This window comes from Anopheles stephensi, chromosome 3 (genome assembly GCF_013141755.1).
Source record: "Anopheles stephensi strain Indian chromosome 3, UCI_ANSTEP_V1.0, whole genome shotgun sequence".
Classification (NCBI taxonomy): domain Eukaryota; kingdom Metazoa; phylum Arthropoda; class Insecta; order Diptera; family Culicidae; genus Anopheles; species Anopheles stephensi.
Window position 1 is genome coordinate 36,488,042 of NC_050203.1, and position 21,866 is coordinate 36,509,907.

A 21,866-nucleotide genomic window follows, 5' to 3' on the forward strand; every position below is an offset into this window, starting at 1 on the left:
ACCAAGGAAGAAGAATAAGTTCATTAGGCACGGAGACCACGTTTATAGTTGACCTCGCTCAACTCAAGTGATTGGTTTAGGCATATTTGGTGTTTGAATGCTTTCGAATCTCTTGTTAACAAAAACCTATACTTAGATTAGCTTGTTCGGAATAAAGGATGATTCCAAGGTTACCAGGTTTTTTTTATCTACAGCATTGTTTGGCAGCTTCTTAACAAACACAAAATTTCTATCGCAGATTTAGATGTTGATGATTTTACTTTATTAAGAAAAGCTGGTTATAAGAATTGAGTAAACAGTAGATTCAAATACGGATAAAAGGACGGTCTTAATGTTTTGCAGCCCACTGTACGTGTGTGCCGCACGCGAACATTATATCCGGGAAGGGTTGTGAAACGTTAATTAAATCGTTTTGCATTTAAATTGGATATCTTTGGCGATTTGATTAACTGCCTACGCTGGTTTTGGATGCTAGCGGTGCTGATGAATACCCAAAAGGATAGCAGAACGCAGTGCAATTTTATGTAAAATACCTTAATTTAACGATTTAATTAATCAAACATGAAAAATAAATATAATAAACTCAATCAAATTATGTTGTACAGTCCAATCCAACAATTTATCATCATTTAGCAAAACCCTAGCTAACTAACGGTCGGAGTCGGAGCTACCACCATTCGCTTTTTAATACACATTAGCACTTTGTTTTAATTAGTATCAATTAAACTGCGCTTATCACAAATAGCATAAAGCATCAAAACATCATCAGTGTGTGTATGATGAACAAACACACACATCCCGAGCTCCCCAAAGCGGCAATGTACGTAATGTACTTCGGCCCTTCTGCCTGCACAAACATGGTAGGGATTATTTCTAGTCACTACTTTCCTCGGACTAAATCCTCTGGCACACTGGCGCACACACATACAGATATAAATGGCCATATCCATACGTACAAGCACACCAGTCATTTGTCATAGAAATAACTACTGACTGTGGGCTGCCCAGAACCCATCACACCGAAACGCTCGTACGGATGGTTAGTCGGCTAGCAAGCACAGCACAACATTGACTGGCGATCTGTTTCCTTGCTCGGGCACACGGCTAAACTTGCTTGCTGTGAGAGATAACGCACTCCGACGATCGGAGAAACTATGAAACGCTCTTAGCATTTATGGTGCTGAATTCTTAGAAGTTCTGCCGTTTCCCCCGGCCGGTTGAAGGTTGCGGCGGACGTGAACCGATAGACCGTCCAATAGCCCGTCCGACCCGGCCCTGGAGCATCAATGTTATTTATTGTGTGCAGTGCGTGTGAGAATTGTGTGGAGGACGACGATTCGAGAAGGGGAAAGCAGTGGTGGTGAAAAATAAAACTCTGCTCCTCCTTATAGCCCCCCCCCCTTGCTGTGAATCTGGAAGGACGGCGGACGGTTGAAGGGTTTGGACGTTCAGTACGCTTTTCCGCCGGCCGGGAAGCCGGAAAGCTCTATTAGATGGAAATAAATGGTGGCATCGGTGGCACCGGAAAGCAAATACGACCGGCAGCAAAACACTCGGCTGGCGTCACTAAACACATAAAAGCGGGCAGACGGCAGACGGACATCAGGACGTCAGCTCGCCGAACCCCTTTTCGGCAACTGTAGCGGCAGAGGGATGGCGCTACGATCGGGCCCTGTTATCCGACTGTTACGCGTGTATTATTCATCTGAAAACTTCAAGCCCCTCATTCCGTGTTAATGTTTTCACGCAACATTCCTAAAATGCTCGTGCCCCATGTCCTGATGGATTGCATCTTGATATGGTGACATCAAAGCGCGTGAGCTTCATGCGGCCATTTTATCACGACCGATTAAAAATCACAATCAGGCTGTATGTGTGTGTGTGTGAGTAAATTCTGAATGACGCAATGTGTACGGTTTGAGCAAAAAACATTGCACAAATATGTTGCCTTTAACGAATCATAACAACATGCCGAACCCATGGAAGTAGCCCACAGATATAGCAACCTTTCCAAATATGGGTTTTCCCGGGTTTTGTTTTGCTATCGAGTCTAACAATAGCCATCAGGGGATAAACAGTGGATGTGTGTGTACTGGTTTGGTGTGAAATACCGAACTGTCTTTCTCCATCAAGAAACCAAGTGGGAGGCTCCATATTTGCTGAGTCAGCAATTGCGTAGGATCCCTGACATCCTGACCCTTTAAATGAGTTTAAAATCGAAGAAAAGAAAAGCAACTCGAACAACAGCAAAGAGGCACGTAATTCTTGATCCCTCTCCAGGAAGCTTTTACTGGAGGTATGATTGGAAAAATTAATCAAACATAAATCAATACATCTTTCAAACGAGATTAGCCGGTACGTAGGGTCTAGCAGTTCCTGTGAACTATATTCCTGGCCGATGATAGACAGCAAAGTGTGTGTGGCTCTAATAACAGAGTTATCATTATTTGCGAAATGGTTTTTGGAAATGAGATTAATTTGAATCCGTAATTTGAGCGATTATGTACGATCATTCTGTATGACATCTGTCAACGTTATCATTTCTTTGACAGTCTTATTAACTCGTGAAGATAAAACGCAACAAACACAAAAACTATTATCGCATGCAAATAATACTTAAATCCAGCAAAGAAGCTTAAAGTCTCTCTCGCTCTCTTTCAGCCAGCAATAACAATAGGCTTTCTAAAGCATATTTTCAAGCACCTCGTCAGCCCGTATCAATAAAATTCAATACCCCTGCCTTTGCATGCGAATGCGCAATTGTTTGGTAGGCAAATAAGCAACGGCCGTGCGAGAGTACTTACCCGTATTAAGCTGAGGACAGCCCTGCAAAAAGTACAGCACAATAATCCACGTCCTAAACAGGCAATTCAAGTTGGTCGATATCCTCAATGGATAAACAGCGTTTATCATAATTTAGAATTTTTATGACGTGCGAGTACCAGAGCCCAGCGCACTGGCTGGGCAACGAACGAACTGCCGGGAAAAAAGAGCTGTGTCTGGTGTTGTCTTCTCTGTCTCTCTCTCTCTCTCTCCCTCTCTGTGGAGGTACGGAGGCAGAAACCCCTTTTCAGGAAGCCGGGGAAGTTTTTGTGTTATTTTGGCGTTTGTTGACGTTGTGTTACTGCGCTCCACTCAGGCCCTCATTGCCACACTAGCGCGATGTGCAAATCCCAGTCCTCATCAATTTGGCCCATTCCCATATCGGCAGCCTGGGTCCATGAGCCTTGGTCGGTACTTGAAGATAACGGACGGGAGGTTCTTGAAGAACGCAGTCTCCTGCAGCTGGCATCAATACCGCACGACGAAGCACTTTTTCTTTGCCGGGAGAATGAAGGGCGTTAATATCCTTGTAACGGTGGCAAGGACGTGTGAAGATTAAAAAACATGATTATGTGCTTTGGGATTTCTGTCTCCCGTCTCGGGCGCGTCTCGTCCCGCTCGTCCAGCACCTGCCACACTTTGAGTTCTTTGCCGAGCGAACTGCAGTAGAAACAGTACACAAGTGTGTTAGCTCCACCCCGTTGCTGGTCCGGTGTTTTTGTCCACTTGCCTGTCCGAAGAAAACTTTTTCAACTTCACACATTGGCACCACGGTTCGGGTCCACACTGGTATCTAGGAGCTTCACACAGCACCACACAACACTACACTGCACCGCACTCACATCGTCCAGGACCAACAACTGCCGACTGGCTTGACAGCTGCGCCAGCTCGTCCGACACTCGTGTGTGCCACGATATTAGTCGTGTTGGGGCGTTGTATTATCATTTTAATTTCATATTTTTCGGCACACTTTTTGCATCATTTCTTGGCAACGGACCGGTATCCCTTTTTACTGTGAGCACACACCAGGGCGTTCGGTAGCCCCGCACACTCTGCTGCGCACACTGGATGCTGCTGCCGCTGCGGGGGAAAGATAAGAGGATTATTTTCGCCTTTTATTATACAATTGATACTTGTGTTTCTCCGTCCATAATCTACCGAGTTACAATCACTTTTCGCTTACCGGAGCCCGGGATTCCTTTCCCGAGGATCCGGACCACGGGTGCTAAGACGAAGCCGCAAAGCTAACGGCTTAAATAAAAGAAAGCAACTCGCCAGCGAAGCTGTCTAGAGGGTTGGGGGTGAGCGAGAAGGAATTGGAGGAAACACAGACGATCGGTGGATGGGTTGCCCGAGTTCCGATGCCAATGTTCGTTATCGTAGCAAAAACTCGGGAGGACAATTTTTGGACGCTCCTCACACCAGCGTTCAGGCGGAGCAGTGCTCGTGCATTGGTTTCAGCACAGTTTTGAGAGCACCGAACGATCGATAGTTAGCAGGCAGCGCCAGCAAACGTTATGTCGGAGGAAAATTATTTCATTTTCCCTGTCTGCACACACACACCGCTGCTTGGGTAAAGTTGGCAAGCGTTCATGACCGCAGACAACCATCGCAGGATTAAATAACATGCAGACAAATTGGTTCGGATGTTCAAAATTCGTGACCAGTATGACTGAAGCAAGACGATGGCCAGCAAAATAAAATAAGTCGCGTACGAGTCACCTGTTTGCGTTGGCAGCAACGCTCGTAATGTGCTTGTTAGGAGCTTAAAGTAAAGTTATTTGTACTGTAAATTTCGAACAAACCAATTGGAGCAGGGATGCACGAAATGGACCACGAAAGTCATTAGAAGCGGTGGCACTAAAGCATGGCTGTTTATGATGCAATTGCAATCATATCATCAAGAGTTGAGCTTAGTGTTTTTTCCTTTTTTTTCGGTTTGCATTGGCGGAGGTATCTTGGAAGATCAAAACGAATGTCTGTTTGCCGTTTCTGGCTTTCGTTTGGGCCAGTTTCGCGTCAGGGTTCATTAGCATCGCTTCTGGCCAGCTAACCGCACCATTCGCAAAAGCGTTTTGGAAGTGCATCTAGCATAAAGAAGCTTCTGAGAAGAGCGGACTATCACAAGAAAGAGGACACGACCCTCGAGAACGGAGGAACGGAGTAGTTTGTGGGGATGGAAAAGCTGGAAAATCGTAAAGACAGAAAAAGGATCCAGAAAGGGGTCGGTGTTTGATGGAAATTGAAAGATATGTTTTGCATCGCCATCGTCGAATGATTAGATGACGTGCGATCCTTCCGAGAAGTTCAATGTAGTTAGAGTACTGGGAAAATGGTGAATGGGACACTATTTGGACCATCCATTCCGAATGTTGGATTTAATTCCGTAGCATTTAACAAAAGTGCTGACAAAGTAATGGCTAATAGCTTTAGCAAAAGGATTGTCGAGGCGGTGCTCGCTCCAGACCTTTCTAACCGGATGGTCGGATGCAACAACCTACACCCTGCGAATCGGACGCTTGAGGCGTTTGACACCAGCAATATCTGGGCACTGCCTGACTGTTCGCATATGTGACCTATTTCTAGTTCGTGCTAACGACGTATGGAGCCGTGAAGCTTGGAAAATCAATGCACGTGCTCTGATGTGCGTTGATACAGTAAACGGTGTACACACAACAAAAAAGTTGCCTCCAGCAGTATGCAAGTTTGATGCACACTGTATGCTGCACCACGTTTTGCTGCATAATTCGCCAAAGTTTAATCAGTTGCGTTCCACAACTACAAAGTTTTCTTTCCCAGGAAAGCTGGCAGCAAATGAATCTCATTGCTCATGAACATCCCTCGCCATCTGATGGTTCTTTTTTTGGCGTTTAAAATTTTGAACAACAAACAACACTCGGGCGCATATCGCTTACACCCACTACCGCTCAGCATACCGAATGTGAACATAGCCAAGCTGGTAAATCGAAGCAATAAAGTCATCCAACCATATCATTTGCACGTGAACATTCCCGCTCCTTCGTGCTCATCAAAAGTTATCGTGAAAGCTTTGCTAAAGAGCCCACCGGAGTGTAATTTCTGCCTGATGGTGCCGCCGAAAGCTTTTGGCCCTTCGCTAGGATGCGTTGACGAGGAACCGGTGAATGTGATGGGAAAATGAATGCCCCTGGAGTAAAGTTTGGTTTAATAAGTTCATGCTAAATATGTTGGGGTTGTGTGTTTTTTTTTTTTTGAAAGAAAGTATTTCAGGTGAAATTAGCTCAGAAGCTCTGTACAACCACCTACAATAAATGCAAAATGTAATAGGTTAACAATGTAGCAAAAATTTAACAAAATAAGATCTATAAGTGGTTTGCTTCCTATTGGGATCTAGATGATGGGATCTTCGTTTGTTTGTGAATGATTTGTAGATTTTGCGGACAAAAAAAAAATTGATGTAGAAAGTTCAGATGTTCAGGATGTTTATGGCAAAAATTGTTTTGATCATACCTAGTTAAAGTAACGGAAGAATTGGTTTGAAAATCATATGTAAAAATGGTCTAACTCTTCTGTCTGTTACTGTTTTAGACATCCTTTTCACAGTATAATTATAATACCGGTCATACTACAGCCTGAGGAAACTTCTCTACTCTAAATACCTGTCGCGACGGACGAAGCTGGGACTGTACAGAACATTTATAGTCCCAGTACTCACATACGCCTCTGAGACATGGACTCTGTCCAAAACTGACGAAGCCCTCTTAGCCGCGTTCGAGAGGATGATGCTCAGAAGGATTTTTGGCCCCGTATGTGTGGAATGACAATGGAGCTCTACAATGGCTACAATGATGAGCTCTAAGAGCTGTACGATGATCTCACCATCGTGCAGCGAATAAGACTCGCCAGGCTCCGGTGGGCGGGTCACGTCATGAGAATGACACCGGACTACCCAGCCCGTAAAGTCCTTTTAGGCCGTCCACAAGGACAGAGGAGGCGTGGTAGGCCCAAATTGAGATGGAGTGATGGCGTTGATGCGTCCGCCAGAACGGCCGGGATAACGGATTGGCAGACGACGGCGCTGAACCGTGAGCGGTATCGAGGATTGTTGCAGCAGGCCAAGACCGCAAAGCGGTTGTAGCGCCTGATAAGTAAGTAAGTAAGTATAATTATAATAAGAAATGGGGTGGTTGGGTGCCGAGGCTATTCCGACGCCGGTCTTCATATGGTAGGACCTGGGTTCAAATCACTTCCAGACCGCCTCCCCATACGTAGGGTTGACAACTTTACTACGGGTAAAATCAAGTCACAGAAAGCTAGAAAGACCTTTAGGGGTTGTAGCTCCAAGGAAGAAGATGAAGAAGAATTTATTCTTGTTGCTTGGAGTTCAGAATTTAGGAAGCTGGTGTCATCGTTTTATGATATAATAAGTAATAAAATTTAGATACTTCCTCTTACTCTTCTTCTTTGGCTTAACGATCTGCTAGGTCATCGTTGCCGGCAATTTAATTGCTTACTAGGCTTATTGATTTCGTGTAGTTTATACGGAGTTTTAACCAGGATTCAAATCCCATCTGGGCCGATCTTCCGTAGTAAGGCCTGACTATCCAACTATGCGGTTACATTAAGCCTAGTAATCCAAAAATGGTAGGCATGATCTTTAAAGGTTGTTAGGCCAAAAAAAGAAGCAATTTAAATAGACAAGAGGTCTGACTCTCCTTAGGGGGGACCGACCCGGTTGACATTTGAACTTTCATCATGTAAACAAAATTTTGGTGACAAAAATTCTCCTACTTCTCGTTCATTTTCTTTAACGATTAAGATTTTTTTTAACTTGATTTATATTTGACTAGCTAAGTAGTCAGTCCCTGCGTACGAGGTATACGTTTCCATATAGGTTCTGAAGCTTTAGGCCATTTGATGCTTCTTGAATATAATTTAAATATAAAAAGGAATAAAAGATAAAGTATTATTTCATTCTGCTTCTTCTACTTCATCATAAATATGTTTTAAAATTTAGGGGCCCGGGTAGGATACTCTAGAACTAGATCTATTGCGATTGGAAGAAATCGCACCCCATTTGCCAACTGGTCTAAAAACATAGTAATTCATCTTTATAATTTGCTCGTTTGCTAACTTTGTGAATGCTCTACACGGTTTGTAATAATATAATAGCAAGATATGGGGCGGTTCGATGATTGATGCGGCCCTAGTCTTCTCACCAGTCCTGCCGTGTTCGAATCTCGCCCGGAATCCCTCCCCGTACACAGGATAGACTAAACAATAAGACAGATAAGTAAATTACAGGCCAAACCCATTCGAGATTGTAGTGCCAAGGTAGAAGGAAAAGCTTGGTGTTAGGTTCGGATTTAATGGTTCATACATTTAAGCTTCTCAACTACGCATTAGAAGAATCTGTCAAATAATTACAGACGTGGGAAGCCTTCCAATATCCTTGTTAAATATTTTTCGATTATGCTTTAATCCACTCAATTACTGAAGAGATAATATCAAAATCAAATTTAATGTTCAGCAATAAGGAAGCTACTCATAATAAACGATTTTTAAGACGTCCCACCAAATTGCAATGGCATTTTGACTGCTGCATTGGTTTGTGATTTGGGTACCGTTTCGGCATGCTTCAACACGCTTCACAATCGATGCGATTTATTTTAATTATTCATCATCATCCCCAATCATCATCATCTGCTAAAGAAATAGGTCAATTTCGATCCGATTGACCCAGGTGTGGTGCAGGTTTGGGATGGAAATTAGATTCTTCACCTTGTTTTGTCTTAATTGAAGTGGCACTCGAGCAGAGTGCTCGTTTTTTAATTAAGCTCTTTGAAAAGAATATTAGTTTCTATCGCTGGGGGTTGGGTTTTGCTTGAAATTCGGATCGAACAATTGTATTTGTGCCTTCTAAAAAAAAATTTAAATGAAGAATATTGATGCGTGAAATGCACTTTTATCATTTAATTTATATGAAAAAATTGGAAGAAATCGAAATGGAAAGAGTGAAAGATTCATACTGAGAAGAACAAGGATTTCTTCCCATCCAACCAGATAGACAGCGGGAGCCTTAAAAAATCATTAATTTCCATTTATAATTTATTCCAAGTTAAACATCGTTATTTAACGAAGAAACGCATGTGGGAAGCTTCTGCTTAAGCAACAAAAACAAAAACGGAAAGTTAATAAACTACAACTCGTCACAGTACGTGCGCCTGAAAGCATACCAGAAACATCCAACCCAAATTCCGCCAACCCATACATACGAAAGCTCCGAAAGCTCTCCGCTTGTAGCCAGTGGACGTGATCCATTGCCCTAATCTACTGCATGCATGAATGGGTTTTTTTGCTTCCCTTGGTTGACTGGCCGGTCAATCGTCGAACCCCAACCCCAAGATATCTGCACCGAGGTGGATCCTTCTTCTCAAAAACAACCCAACCCAGCCGCTCCGTCCGATTCTTGATGGTCCAGAAGTCCGCGTGTCCGACTCCGGGGTGTATTGTAATAAAGTGCCAGGAAGCATTATAAAAGACATCAACCAGCGCTCGCGCGGAACAATCGGCCACTATAATAGCCTTTAAAAACCCGTGGGCTAACCAAAGGTGGAGTACGGAACGGAAGCAAACGGGGGAAAGAAAAAGTAACTTAACTATCAATAAATCATCCATTGTGTTGTTTGTGCTGTGCTGTGCTGCGTGGCAAGCGGATATCCGAAGGCTAGTAAATTTTCACCGGATTTCCGCCGGCTCTCGCCTCGCTTTTCGCCGCACTGGACGATCCGCTGCATTGCTCGCTGATCCGTAAAGTTTCGGCGTCGGGCGTCGCTTGTTTTTAGACTTCGAGACTTCGTTAAGTAATCTAGCCGCGAACTGGTCCGCGCCGAAACAATCGGTCCACCATCGGTCTAATGCGCTCGAGGGCACGCTCGTCTAGCGTAACCTGTGGTGAGCGTAACCACACTCGACACCGTTTGAGTTTTGTGCTGACTTTACTAGTTTTGATTAACCGGTTTCGCTTGCTTGTACCGGTACAAAACTTGGCAAAACGCTACACACAATCCGTTCCGCCCGGGACACTGATTAGCCCGAGACAATCGTTCGGTTGTGTGGCGATATCGATAACAGTGCACGTTCGCTCGACCAGCCTCAAGCAGAGTAGCTCAACGCTCACGGTAATGGTCGGGAAAAGAATGTACTGCCAGGGCGTTGTGGCCAGGTACGGACCGTGATTTCGGCTAATGAAGCTAACTTTTACTCCACGACCGCATCATCCAGCGCCGGAACCAAAAATGGAACCACGTATCGGAAGCGAACCGTTAACGAACGTGAAAATCAATACCGTGGCATTATGTGGGCATCACGCCGGAAGGGATAAAGAACCGCGTCCAATCGGCCATGCCACGGTACCGTGCGAACGGTCGTGGAGGTCGGTTTTGTTTGCTCAGGTTGTACTTGTACACGTAAAAGTTGGAATAACTATAATTATATGCTAATGACTTTTCTTGGCTTCGCCCGAGATCCGTGGTCGTGGATGTTATGGCAGAGCTTGTGTATGAGCAGCGCCCGAAGGTCTTAATTCCATTTGAAGTTATGGCCTGTAGCCATCTTGTGGACGTCGGTACAGGGGCTCAGGTGAAAGCTCCACCACACATCAGGCATCGAATGGCACCGAGATTTGGCTCCTACACTAATGTACCTCGCGGGAATCATCAGGATTCATCGACGCCACCACACTATTTGCCCATTGATGATGTGTTTCCTCTGCGTCATGATGCGTTATGCTAGACAAACCATCTCATGCGAGAGGTGTACGTGAGTCAGGACACTGCCGGGCCCGGGAGGCAATGTGGGAACCCATACACCCACACCGTATCCAAACACCGATATGTGATATTTAATGATCGACTGTTATAGTGTTCATTAATGTTTAGGACGCGGCTGCACCGGGACGGTACGCACTGATAGGACGAAACTTCCACCACCAAAGCAGGGACACAAATAATGCTGAACAACAATGCGTGCCAGCATCATTTACACCTCCACCAGTGCCTTCTAGCCCATCCCTCGCCCCCCGGGGAGAGGGCAGCTCTGGGACATTAAAGCTTGTAAGCTGGGAGGGGGAAACACAGGCACACGCAAATTTCATTACATTGATACGCAGGAACGTCCACGTGTGTGGTGATGCCCCACGGCGCTTTCCTTTTCGACGCGCGTCGCCACACGACGAGATGCCATAAAACGGTGCAAGACAACTGCCGTCCAATGAAATTAACCATTTAATTTGTTCGCCCGCATGCTGGTCCCCGGATGTCAGTCTCCGGATCCCGTGCGTGTGGTTCCCTTCCGCTTTTGGTGCATGTGAAATGGTGGGTTTTGGCTGGCTTTGGATTGGAGCTAGTGACACAATTGTATTAGGCCAAATTTAATTTACACATACGCATTCAACAACTCTAGTGTTTGACAGTGAAGGGAAGCCCCGCCAGTTCTAACCCTTCATTTTGGATGGTTTTTCATTCATGGTGACGAATTTCAAAACATTAGTTTGAGGTAGCTTTATGTGGCTGATCATCGGTCGTTGGTTACTACATAGCTACAATGTATTCAAGCAAATTAGAAAAAAAATCTAAAAGAATAATTTAAAAATATGATTTTTAAAATAGTAAAATTATCATATGGCAAGGAAAACTGAAGGTTGAAATCTTAATCCCATGGACTAAAATTGAGATTTTTTGTAAGTCAACAAGAAGCATATTTAGGATCCAAGTTACAAGAAACTGACACTGTGCAATTCTTGAGACGAAATCCATAATATTTCAAATCGCATATTTATACTAGTTTTAACACGAAAATATTCATTTTGTATATTGAAATTTTAGCAATAGAAAATATTTGATGGTGCCAACATATTATTGATAGTAGCTTATAAGGAAATATGCTGAGTTTATTTGAGCGTTTGAATAAAAAATATAAATTTGTTTTGCAAGGTTTAACGATGCTTTTAAATGTGAAAGTGATTTTGTCTCTTAAAATATCTTAACCTTTGCTGGTTTAAAGTGAATCGGAAAACTCCATTAAAGCTTTATCACTGCTTTAGGAAGGTTAAAGTCGCAGGGCTGCCATATTTAGCTGGCTTTAGCTGGACAAACATTCTAGCAATCGTACAGCGAATAAATCATACCAAAACTTAACCAAATAAAGCATGTAGCAACAGACATGCTATATTGACCGTTTGGTCGCTAAATGCCTAACAAACTATAAGATTTTTGAACGAGTGAACTTTAAAAAAATATTACAATAAACAGACATAGTTCCTACCAAAAAGTGTCTCGAGCTAACTCAAACTTTGTATAATTAAAAGCTTTTAACGATGTACAGGGCATTTTCTTCTTCCTTGGCACTGCAACCACGAAAGGTCTTTCTATTTTTACCTGTAAGCAAAGTAGTCAGCTCTGCGTACGGGGGGAAGGTTGTCCGGATAGGATTTGAACAGTCTTGTGAAGACCGACACCGTTGTCGTCTCGGCCACCGAATCGCCCCAAAGGTATTGCGGACTGCATATAGTTTGCTTTTGTGCCCACTTTTTCTTATCGATTGTACACAAAAAAGTTTCACGCAAATTGCAAACCAAATTGTACTCGAGGCACGTTTTTGAACTTTTCGTTTATTACACAGATTGTTCCAAGTTGTGCCTTTTTCCCTCTATACAGCGATCGCAACACTTGAAACACCAGCGAAGCGTTGCGTCAAAACAAACAAATATTATATAGTGTTATTCCTCGAATAATATTTGAAACGAATATTTTCTTTTTACTATAAAATAATTAAGAAATAGATAAAAAATGTACTCCATGAGTTGAGAGCCTTGATGGTAGCTGGGCATGCCTATTGAAAATCCAAAGAGTTTCCTTCCTAATAAAAACTGCACATAAATTTCTAACAGCTTTATAGCTTCGGAATTATAAGTTTAGCCAACTAAAAATGATCCAAAATAGTTTTGGTTTTATTAGAACATCAGCATTTATTTTTTTATGAAGTGTATACTTCTTCTTCCTTGACACTACAACCTCGAGAGGGCTCGGCCTGCTATTTCTGGCTTTCTGTGACGTGAATTTACCCTGAGCAAAGAAGTCAGACTTGCGTACGGAGAGACGGTCCGGATGGGGATTTGAACGCCGGTCGTGCCTTGTGAAGATCAGCGTCGCTGTCCCCTCGGCCTTCGGATCACCCCAAGAGCAAGAGCATACAGCATACAAAAATATATAGTAGAACGCATCATAGGGCCTAGCATTAGATAATGATTTAAGCAAACCAAATGAGAAATGCGTAAAAAAGTAATAATTGAAAGATTATACTCTTAAACCTAATTCTTCCTGCAGCAATTCTAATACACATTCGAGATAATCTCACCAGCACACAGAACGGCACATTAAAGCTACTTAGGAAAAACGTATTATGTAGCAAATCATAGCCGCATTCAAGGGTTTATTCAACACTTCGTTCCTTGCGTTCATTTACGAACGACGACAAGTCTTGCCAGCCCGGATTTGCAATTGCATTACGAACGCGCTTAGGGTCGCACGGGTTTTCCTGTTTCGTTTTTCTTTTGCACCCTACCATCTCCCCCTGGCTAATGTGTTATGGAGGGGGGGTTAAGCTTTTGAAAGATAAGCACAGGCTTATCGGCGAGCCGGATGAGTGGTATGACGCGATGAGCGAGCGAGTTGAAACGATTTGGATCCAAAATTGAAGAGATGCGTTAAGAAAGGATATTTATTTTTGCATTATTGTTATCGCTGCTGCTTAGCTGGGGGAAATGGGTGGGGTACTGAGAAAACTGGCTCCAATTGAAATCCCATTAGCGTGAGAGATACATTGTACTGCATGCTTTATTAACAGGTGCGCTTTTTTTAAATACGTTTCTATTGGAATGCTTTGTGCAGTGGATGGTGATAAGATATTCATTTCATGCTTCAATAAGGCCTTCTTTTGCTATTTTCATAAAAAAAGATATAATACTGCCAGGGGGAGGCCGGTGGCGACCCATGCCGGTTGTGAAGACTGTTTTAAGTACTGCCAAATATCACATCAAACCATTCACACCATCGCGTACGGGTAGTAGGCTCCATGTTGGGGTAACGATGATTGGCTGCAACAAGTACAACTTATTAAATTTTCATCTTCAACTCTCCACCGCCAGGCACCAGGCAGTCTCGCTAATCGGCCAAAGCAAGAGCTCCCAAAAACTCCAGCCCCACGGATGGGTCAACTCGTAAAAGTTAACGAGGGATTGGATCATTTGTTTAAGCACAGAAACAGAAGGCAGCAGCAAGTCACGTTCCAGGTGGTGCAAATGATCATGAATTCGAACGATCTGCTCCGTTTCTCACCCGCTCGTTGGCGGGTGTTTTTCTCGTGGCGCTTGTAGCGATAAATCCACCCTTAACATGGCAATCTCCCGCTTTCTTAGCCTTCTTCACATGCTATGCGGAGAGATTGTAGCCACTTTAGATTACAAGATAGTCCGCAAGAAAATCGATAGTGTGATTAGAAGCTTCCAACAATGTATGGGAGGAAAAGTTTTTAACCTAAAGAGACGCTACCCGGCAAAAAGGTAGCTTTTTGCAGGGTTATCTTCCAAGCACATCGAGCGGAGGTTCCGAACTCTCACCAAGCTGGAACGCCCAGCAATGGGGTTGAATAATTTTTAATGAGTCTGCAGATTTATAATTGATCATTCATCGTGCGGCGAGGTTAAGCCTTAAACTGTGTTATGGTTTTCACTTTTTGTTTCCACCCCAAAAGAAATAACAATTCCATTAGGACAATTTCAACCCCAATATTTGATCGCAACCCCATCCCCCGAGTCAATCTATGTGTGTGTGTTTTTGTTGTTGATTGGTTGCCTGAAACTGGGGTTCGTGTGCTGTTGTTCGACATTGTTCGCATCCGAAAGTTTTCTTATAAATTTTGATAACGACCGCTGGGAGTAGAACAAAAAGTCACAACTCACCGGCCCTTTTATCGGTCACGTTAATAAATCTCGTGCAACACACATATTCTGGTGCGTTCGATAGAATTCGATAGTCAATTGATTTTCTTTTGTGCGGTGCAAAATCTAATAAGTGTGTGTGTTTGTATGCGTGCGATTTGTCTGACAATGTCTTATCTTTTTAGCTGTAAGATTTCTTCTCCATATAATAAGATCGATAAGATATTAACCAAGAGATGGGAACGTAACGTGGAAACCAAAAATATTTTAGGAGAATAATTCATTTTTAAATTGTTCAACTCAGCATATTAAACCAAATAGTTGTTTGACTAGAAAGGAAATAAATATCGAGTCAAATAAATAAATGTAAAATAGTGATACGGCTAAGCTGATCTATTGGAAAAAAAATCCAACTAAAATTAAGATTATCGAGAAGAATCAAGACGATTAGTCACGAAGACTATGTAAGGAATACAGAAATGGCTGACAAAAATCATTTGCTGTTGTTGCGTAAAAGAAGTAAAAGCTGTAACTCTGCCACGCAGAATAAGTTGATTGTTACAGGGTTTGTTGATCCAAATAATGGAGTTATTAAATTATTTAGGGTAATGTTTCAATTGGATAGTGAAATATTGTAAGTTTGCTGATGAACTTTGCAATCACATAATGGAATTTAGTAGGAGTATGGCAAAATATTGATATGACAAACGCGACCGTGAAACTTTGCAATTAGCTGTTGAATTTCTATTTAGTGTCCAAAAACCTGTATCCTGTTAGACTGCAAAAATTTCAATTAATCATTGAGCTGACGGCCACGACTGTTGGAAAACGATTTTAGCTTAAAAATAGTCATATTCAGGATGCTCACTATGATTGGGCTCTTTTTTAACTCCTATAAAATGGGTTTGTGAAAGGATATCTCTGCTTCACCTACTTTAGGTTTTGGTCGTACCACTCACCATACTGTGATCTGTATTGCTTCCCTATTCTACAAAGCACTTGGCAAATGAGTTATTAGCTTAATTTTGGATCGGTAAAAAAACGAACCATTTTCACCCCATTTTCGTTCACGATCTTCATTTTTTGAAAAATATTTTCGGCACTCAACCCGTGAACATTAAGTACTGAAAATGTTTCTCAGCTGGCGTGGTCGGAAGAGGCTATCGTATCGATAAAATTTTCTACATCACCACAAACTACCATTCATATTTAAAATGGTGAAATGGGTTAAAAATTAGTCGCAAATATTGTTTTAACTCCATTATCTTAATCCACAGTTAATTACAAAAATGGCTATAAAACATGATGCAAGTTTCCTCATTACTGTTTGCAAGATTCCATTATATGATTGCAAACTTTCACAATTCATTTGAAACATTTCGTTGAGTAAATTCAACAGTTTCGACGTATTGGTGGAAGCTCTGTCTTTGTCAAACGTAACAAATGATCTTAATCAGATGGGTTGTTGGCCAAAAACTAAGAAAAAAAAACTATTATTAATACTGTAAAGCTTTGCAATACGACCGTCCAACCGTCCAATAGGCCGTCCAACAAAAGCTTTAGCAACATTCTTGCATAAAATATGATAGTGATGGTGGTAGGTTAAATCTTATACTAAAATCACAATTAAAATTCACAAAACCTGCATAAAACATGAGCACAAGAAGCTTTTTGAGTCAAAGTGCTATCAAGGGCCTACAGACTATAGCAAATGGAATAACTTTTCTTCCAGAACGTTTTGGTAAGGTACTTAAATTTGATTCACTGCTTTGTAGTTCCCTCAAAATTTTGCTGCACCTGTTGACGTTTTTAAAGTTTTTGTCTTTGATATCTCTTGTCCTGGTAGCTATTGAATAAATAAATTGCAACTTATGTATTTATTAAAGGCCACCCCAAGTTCCACTGAATAATAAAGTAGTGACCATCAGAGATAGATTTTTTTATGATACTTGACAGCAAATGTGCAAGTGTCTCAAACCTGTGTAAACTTTTTCTTTGCTTTAAATTACAGTCAAACTATTCTACCCATAAAGAATCCTGTCATCATCATCAAAGAACGTGATGACAATGGCAGTTAAACAAACTGCAACCTAAGTACTCATCTACACTAACCTTGCATGTACGATGTCACACAATCGAACAAGACCAGTTTTATATATGAATGTCAAAATATTGCTTGACATACTGTGGCGCCTGCACATCGGCAATGGAGTAACACCATTCCATAATTGATTATAGAATTATTATAGGAAGATTGATAGATTATAGGTTAGAATAGGATAGACAATAAAGAAAGGGATTGTATAGTAAGCATAGAAAATAAAGCATAAGAAAGAATCAAAGACAAACGAAAAAGGAAATAAATAAAGCAAGGATTAGATAAGGGGAAATTTAAGTATAAACAGTGGATAGGAATTTAAGATAGTCACTCAAGTTTTATCACTCTAAAGGGAAACTCTGTCCGATCGAAACCTCACTAATAAAAGGACGCTAAACCTGATAGCTAAATGTGTTGCCCCTTGCTTGAAATACTTAATCTCTAAATATAAAAAATAAAAAATATCACAATACATCTTTTTGGGATAATTAAACCATAATTTGGAAATATTATTCTCAACATCTTAGCTTATCGACCATCGTATCATTCAGAACAGCCAATTTTGCTTACGTTTAAAACATTAACAAACTTTAAGTTAGAATAAAAAAAATGGACCAAGTCAAAATGACTTCTAAGTGACAAAAAAATAAAAGTTTTTTATAAATTAAGCAAAACTGCGTAAAAGTTGAAAAATAGATAGAGAGGATGCCTAAAACTAAATTATTTTTTTGAATTTTATGAATAGTGTTGTACTATAGTGGGGCGGCCCGGTGGCCGATGCGATAACGGTGCCGGACTTCACACGACAGGACCGGGATCCCACCTGGACCGTGCAAATCCCACCTGGACCGCCTCCCCGTACGTAGGGCTGACTACTTTACTCGGGGTAAAATTAAATCACAGAAAGCCAGAAATGAGACCTCTCGAGGTTGTAGTGCCACCAAGGGAGGAAGGTTATAATATAGTTAAATAATATGTTTTTACATCTGCTTACTATATACCTGGACCTTTCTCTCGTTGTGGGGACTGACTATCCAGTTACATGGTATTATTAAGTCTAGGAGGCTTCCAAGGTTCATGGCAGGCATGACCTAGGAGGTCGAAGGCCAAGGATAGATAATTTGTTTTGGCAATATTTTCATGAGAACATGCAATATTTCCATAAATAAAAGATACTTAGAATCGATTTATTGATTGGCCTAAACAATGGATAATTTTTCAACACATCTTTACCTAAATTTACGATTCGTGAAAAATCGGCACAACAGCTTTAATGTTACCATTTTAAAACATTAGGTGGTGTGGCTCTATTGTCTGTCACTGAAGCCACATCTACATTTAACTGAAACACTTGTGTTAGGTTGTACCTGATAAACATTTTAGCATGTATAGGAAAGTGTGGTGGAATATTCATAACATCACAGACCCTTCGCAAGGCAGGAAGGCACATCGAGTCACATATGAATTGTTCCTTCGCAGCAAGAACTGATTATCCGGTTGCGAGGTGGAAAGATAACTTCAATTTTCTCTCTAAAAAATTGTCTTCAGATAAATTGTATCAAATGCTAGATGCTACAATCTGTAACTAAGATGTCCACGATTCACGTCCTATTTCTACACCCCCTCCGCAATGGCATGCAGCAACCATTTGCCCGTGCTAATTTTGTTTGGATGGAGATTTTAAAGGAACCGATCCCATGTTCGTAACAACGCCCAAAACGAACTGACTTTCCGGCACTCTTTGCAAATCTTGTTAGCAACAACTTTTGTCCTTTCCCAAAGCGTAGCCACATTGAAGTTGCCTCGCGCACAAAGAAATTCAAGCCCCCGTTTGCTAGCTACACAAACTCTTTTCCACAGTTTTCCCTGGTGTGGGGAGTTACTTTGCTGTCGCAAGTAATAGCCCCCCGTTCTGTTCCCGCGGGGCACACACTTTGCTGCTGAAGTGGTCATAAATTTCACTCTCAAATGCTGCAAAAAAAGAGAGAATAAAATCGCCTGGACCATAACTTCCATAATCAAAAGGATTGCACACAGCCTGGAGGGCAACCGTGTGCGAGCAAGAATAAATTATGATCAGTCAGGAGGAGTAGCAGCTCCATGATCAATATCGCCTTTCCGTTCAATAATTACATCAGGAAGCGATTTTTCTTCGCGCTTTTCACGGCATCACATCCCAAGAGAGTGAGAGAGGGAGAGAGCGAGAACGTGAGCACGATTTTCTATGCGCATTGTGTGCCGGTTATGCCGCATGCCGGATGCCGGTCCACAGATCTCAGAACCGAAAAACCACTCTGTAAACAGGCTTTGCAGGACCGGAAAGGCGCAAATTTAATTTCCTCTAATCAAATGAAGATAGATATTCGGCTCCGGCATTCCGGCCGGGGCAGATTCTCTAAAACCGCACCCCCGCCGAAATGGGCGCTGGCGGCACCGGATACCGTAACCGTCCCCGTGCGGTGGCATAATTCCGGAGCAATATTTATTAACAATCAGGGCGAATATCCGCGCTCGCGCGTACTTGAAAGCGGTTGCGTCCATTAGGGCCAGAACCGGCCGACCATCTATCATGCAATCCGCACCGCCCGGAACGCGCACGCATACTGTCGAAGGTATCGCACAAATGCGTAGAAGAATGTCGATATTAGGCGCCGGAAAATCCATCTAAATCTAGCGATCTGGCAATCTGGGTGCGGACGAAATTTGTAAGACATGCCGCGAGAAGATCCCGGGACGCTGACGCCTTCCGGTGGTAATGGTTCGTTACGGTTTTGTGACGCGACCGTGTCATCCGCCCGTTCCGTCGTCGTCGTCGTGCAGCGGCAAGTTTATTATGTATTCATAATGTAAATCAAGTAAAGGAGCACGAAAGCCTCCGGGCCGTACGCAAAATGCCGTCCGGAGGCCATCCCGACCAACGGAAACGGAATAACTCAAAAGGATGATTATTGAATTTCTGTTGCTTTCTTTTCGAGCCCGATTCCAGTTTTCCAGACGCTTCAAAACATACACACACACACACACACACACACAGAGAGGGAATATAAAAAGATTGCCCTTTAAGCGGGTTAGTAACGAGATACAGCAAAACAGAAGATCGGCGAAGAGGCGAATCTAGTTAGAAAAGTTCGTTCCACTCGTGGGGTGTTCGTCGTATGGGGACAAGGCCCTTTCCCAGTCGTCCGTTTGACTGGTGAGAAGATTTGATTTCGACAGTAAAACCACATGACGATGACTGGCGTCCGAGCGTCAGGATGGTTACGACGTCGCAAGTCTTACTTTCTGTCACATTGAATAAGTTAACTACTCAGTAACTACACTCGATCGTACACTCACTGCGACTGGCAGGCCACACACACACACACACAGCCACATCGAGAAGCAAACCACTGAAACCTCATCACACAACTCGAAACAATCTCCAGCGTAACCAACGGCTAACGATCACTGACGTTTATCCAGGGGCAGGTCCACACGCTAAAGGCTTGGAACGCTGGTGGTGTGCGTGTGTGTGTGGGACTGCCGTGTGGTTTGGACTGGCACGGTGTGAGGTCTTCGCTCAGACATTGTCCATCAAGTGCATCAAACAGTCCCCAGGGACTGACCGCACCCATTCACACACACACGCACCAGGATATGGCAAGCGTGAAATCCAATTTTCTCCAACTTTGTCCACACAGTGAGTTTGACGAGTTGTTGCAAAACTTGCTCTCCTCACTAATCGCGTCACCTTGCACCCGTCACGTCCACGCATTTCTTGAAGTTTGAGCCCGACCCACCGGAACCACCCCGGTTCTAGGAAAGTCGCCTGGCCAGGTCGGTTAACGGGCCGACGAATAGATCACTTCCGGAACCGCTTGCCAACTTTACCAGTAGTAGGCTATTAAATTTCCACTTCAACACGCTTTCAAACCTCCTTCACACACATACATAGGTACACCGCACACGTGAAGAAAAGAGGCTTCATTACTTCCCACTGACCACTTGGCATGCCACACTTGCCAACCGACAGAAGGCCGATCATTTGAAACTCAAATTGGGTTGCTGTATGTATTATTCATTCGTTGCTGGTACGTTTTCCGCCTTTCTTTTCGTTCAGCCGGACGCGGGCACCTAATGGGCGGGCTGCTGCACAACTTTCCTGGACGGCCCCAAAAGTACATGCCCAATCATGCTGCTGCTGGTGCTGTTCCGTCTTTTCGGTAGTCAAAATAAAAACCGGAGGAACGAGATGAATTTCGGGGTTCCCCGACCCACTATTTGTTACGCTGAAACACAAAACTAAAACCAGCGCATCGCGCGCTTCCACTGAATTCCGTGCCTTTTTTTTGTTGGTGTTTAGCATAATACGATCCACGCCGTGGGCACTGACATTCTTCACTGCGGAATCTTGCTCTCTTGGTGCGCCCACACTAGACGAGACGGCACGGGATCGGGATTCCGGATTCGGAAAGCGGACGCGCCGGGCACGGGTACGTTCAACTTATATTAGTATCCTTTCGTCAGGATCCCTGTTTCTTGGACGTGGCTCGTTACCTTCGAGGGGTTTGTTTTCGTTGTATCTCTTTTCAAGAACTCACACCCGCGTTTGATAAGTCACTTATCCGTTACTGTGGTGATCACATTTCCCCGAAACAACTCTTAACACGGTTTATGTAACTGCAGCGTTTCCACTTTATTCAACCTGAACAGCGTCATCCCCGGCACCTGTCACTTGCTGTTTTGCGCATGTTTAAGTGATTGGTAAGCGTCGAAGCTTTCTTATCTTGTTCGCCGGAAATATGCTTCCCAAACACCAAGCACCGCTGATGGATGGTAGACACCTCAACGGCAAACAAAATGACAACAACGACTACACAAACGACGACGACCCGTACCCAAGTGTGTGACGTGTGCCGATACGTGTGATGCAAGTAGAACGTTCACGAAACGTCTCGCGGTAACGCACTTTGTGAGCAGTGTAGCCG

The 21,866-nt window shown here is 43.0% G+C and overlaps 1 protein-coding gene across 2 annotated transcripts in view; it reads right to left on the bottom strand.

Annotated features, from left to right (window-relative positions):
• LOC118509705 overlaps nt 1-21,866 on the bottom strand; it is a 69,816-nt gene extending 47,950 nt beyond the window's left edge. Inside the window, exons 1-2 of one of the 2 annotated variants that reach the window (XM_036050786.1) lie at nt 21,777-21,866; nt 2,805-3,904 (exon numbers count right to left, since the gene is read on the bottom strand). In XM_036050786.1, coding sequence (XP_035906679.1) covers nt 2,805-2,913 — 109 coding nt within the window. In that variant the 5' untranslated portion in view covers nt 2,914-3,904; nt 21,777-21,866. Of the gene's footprint in view, nt 1-2,804; nt 3,905-21,435 lie in introns of both variants that reach the window. The other variant, XM_036050787.1, reaches the window with a different exon arrangement.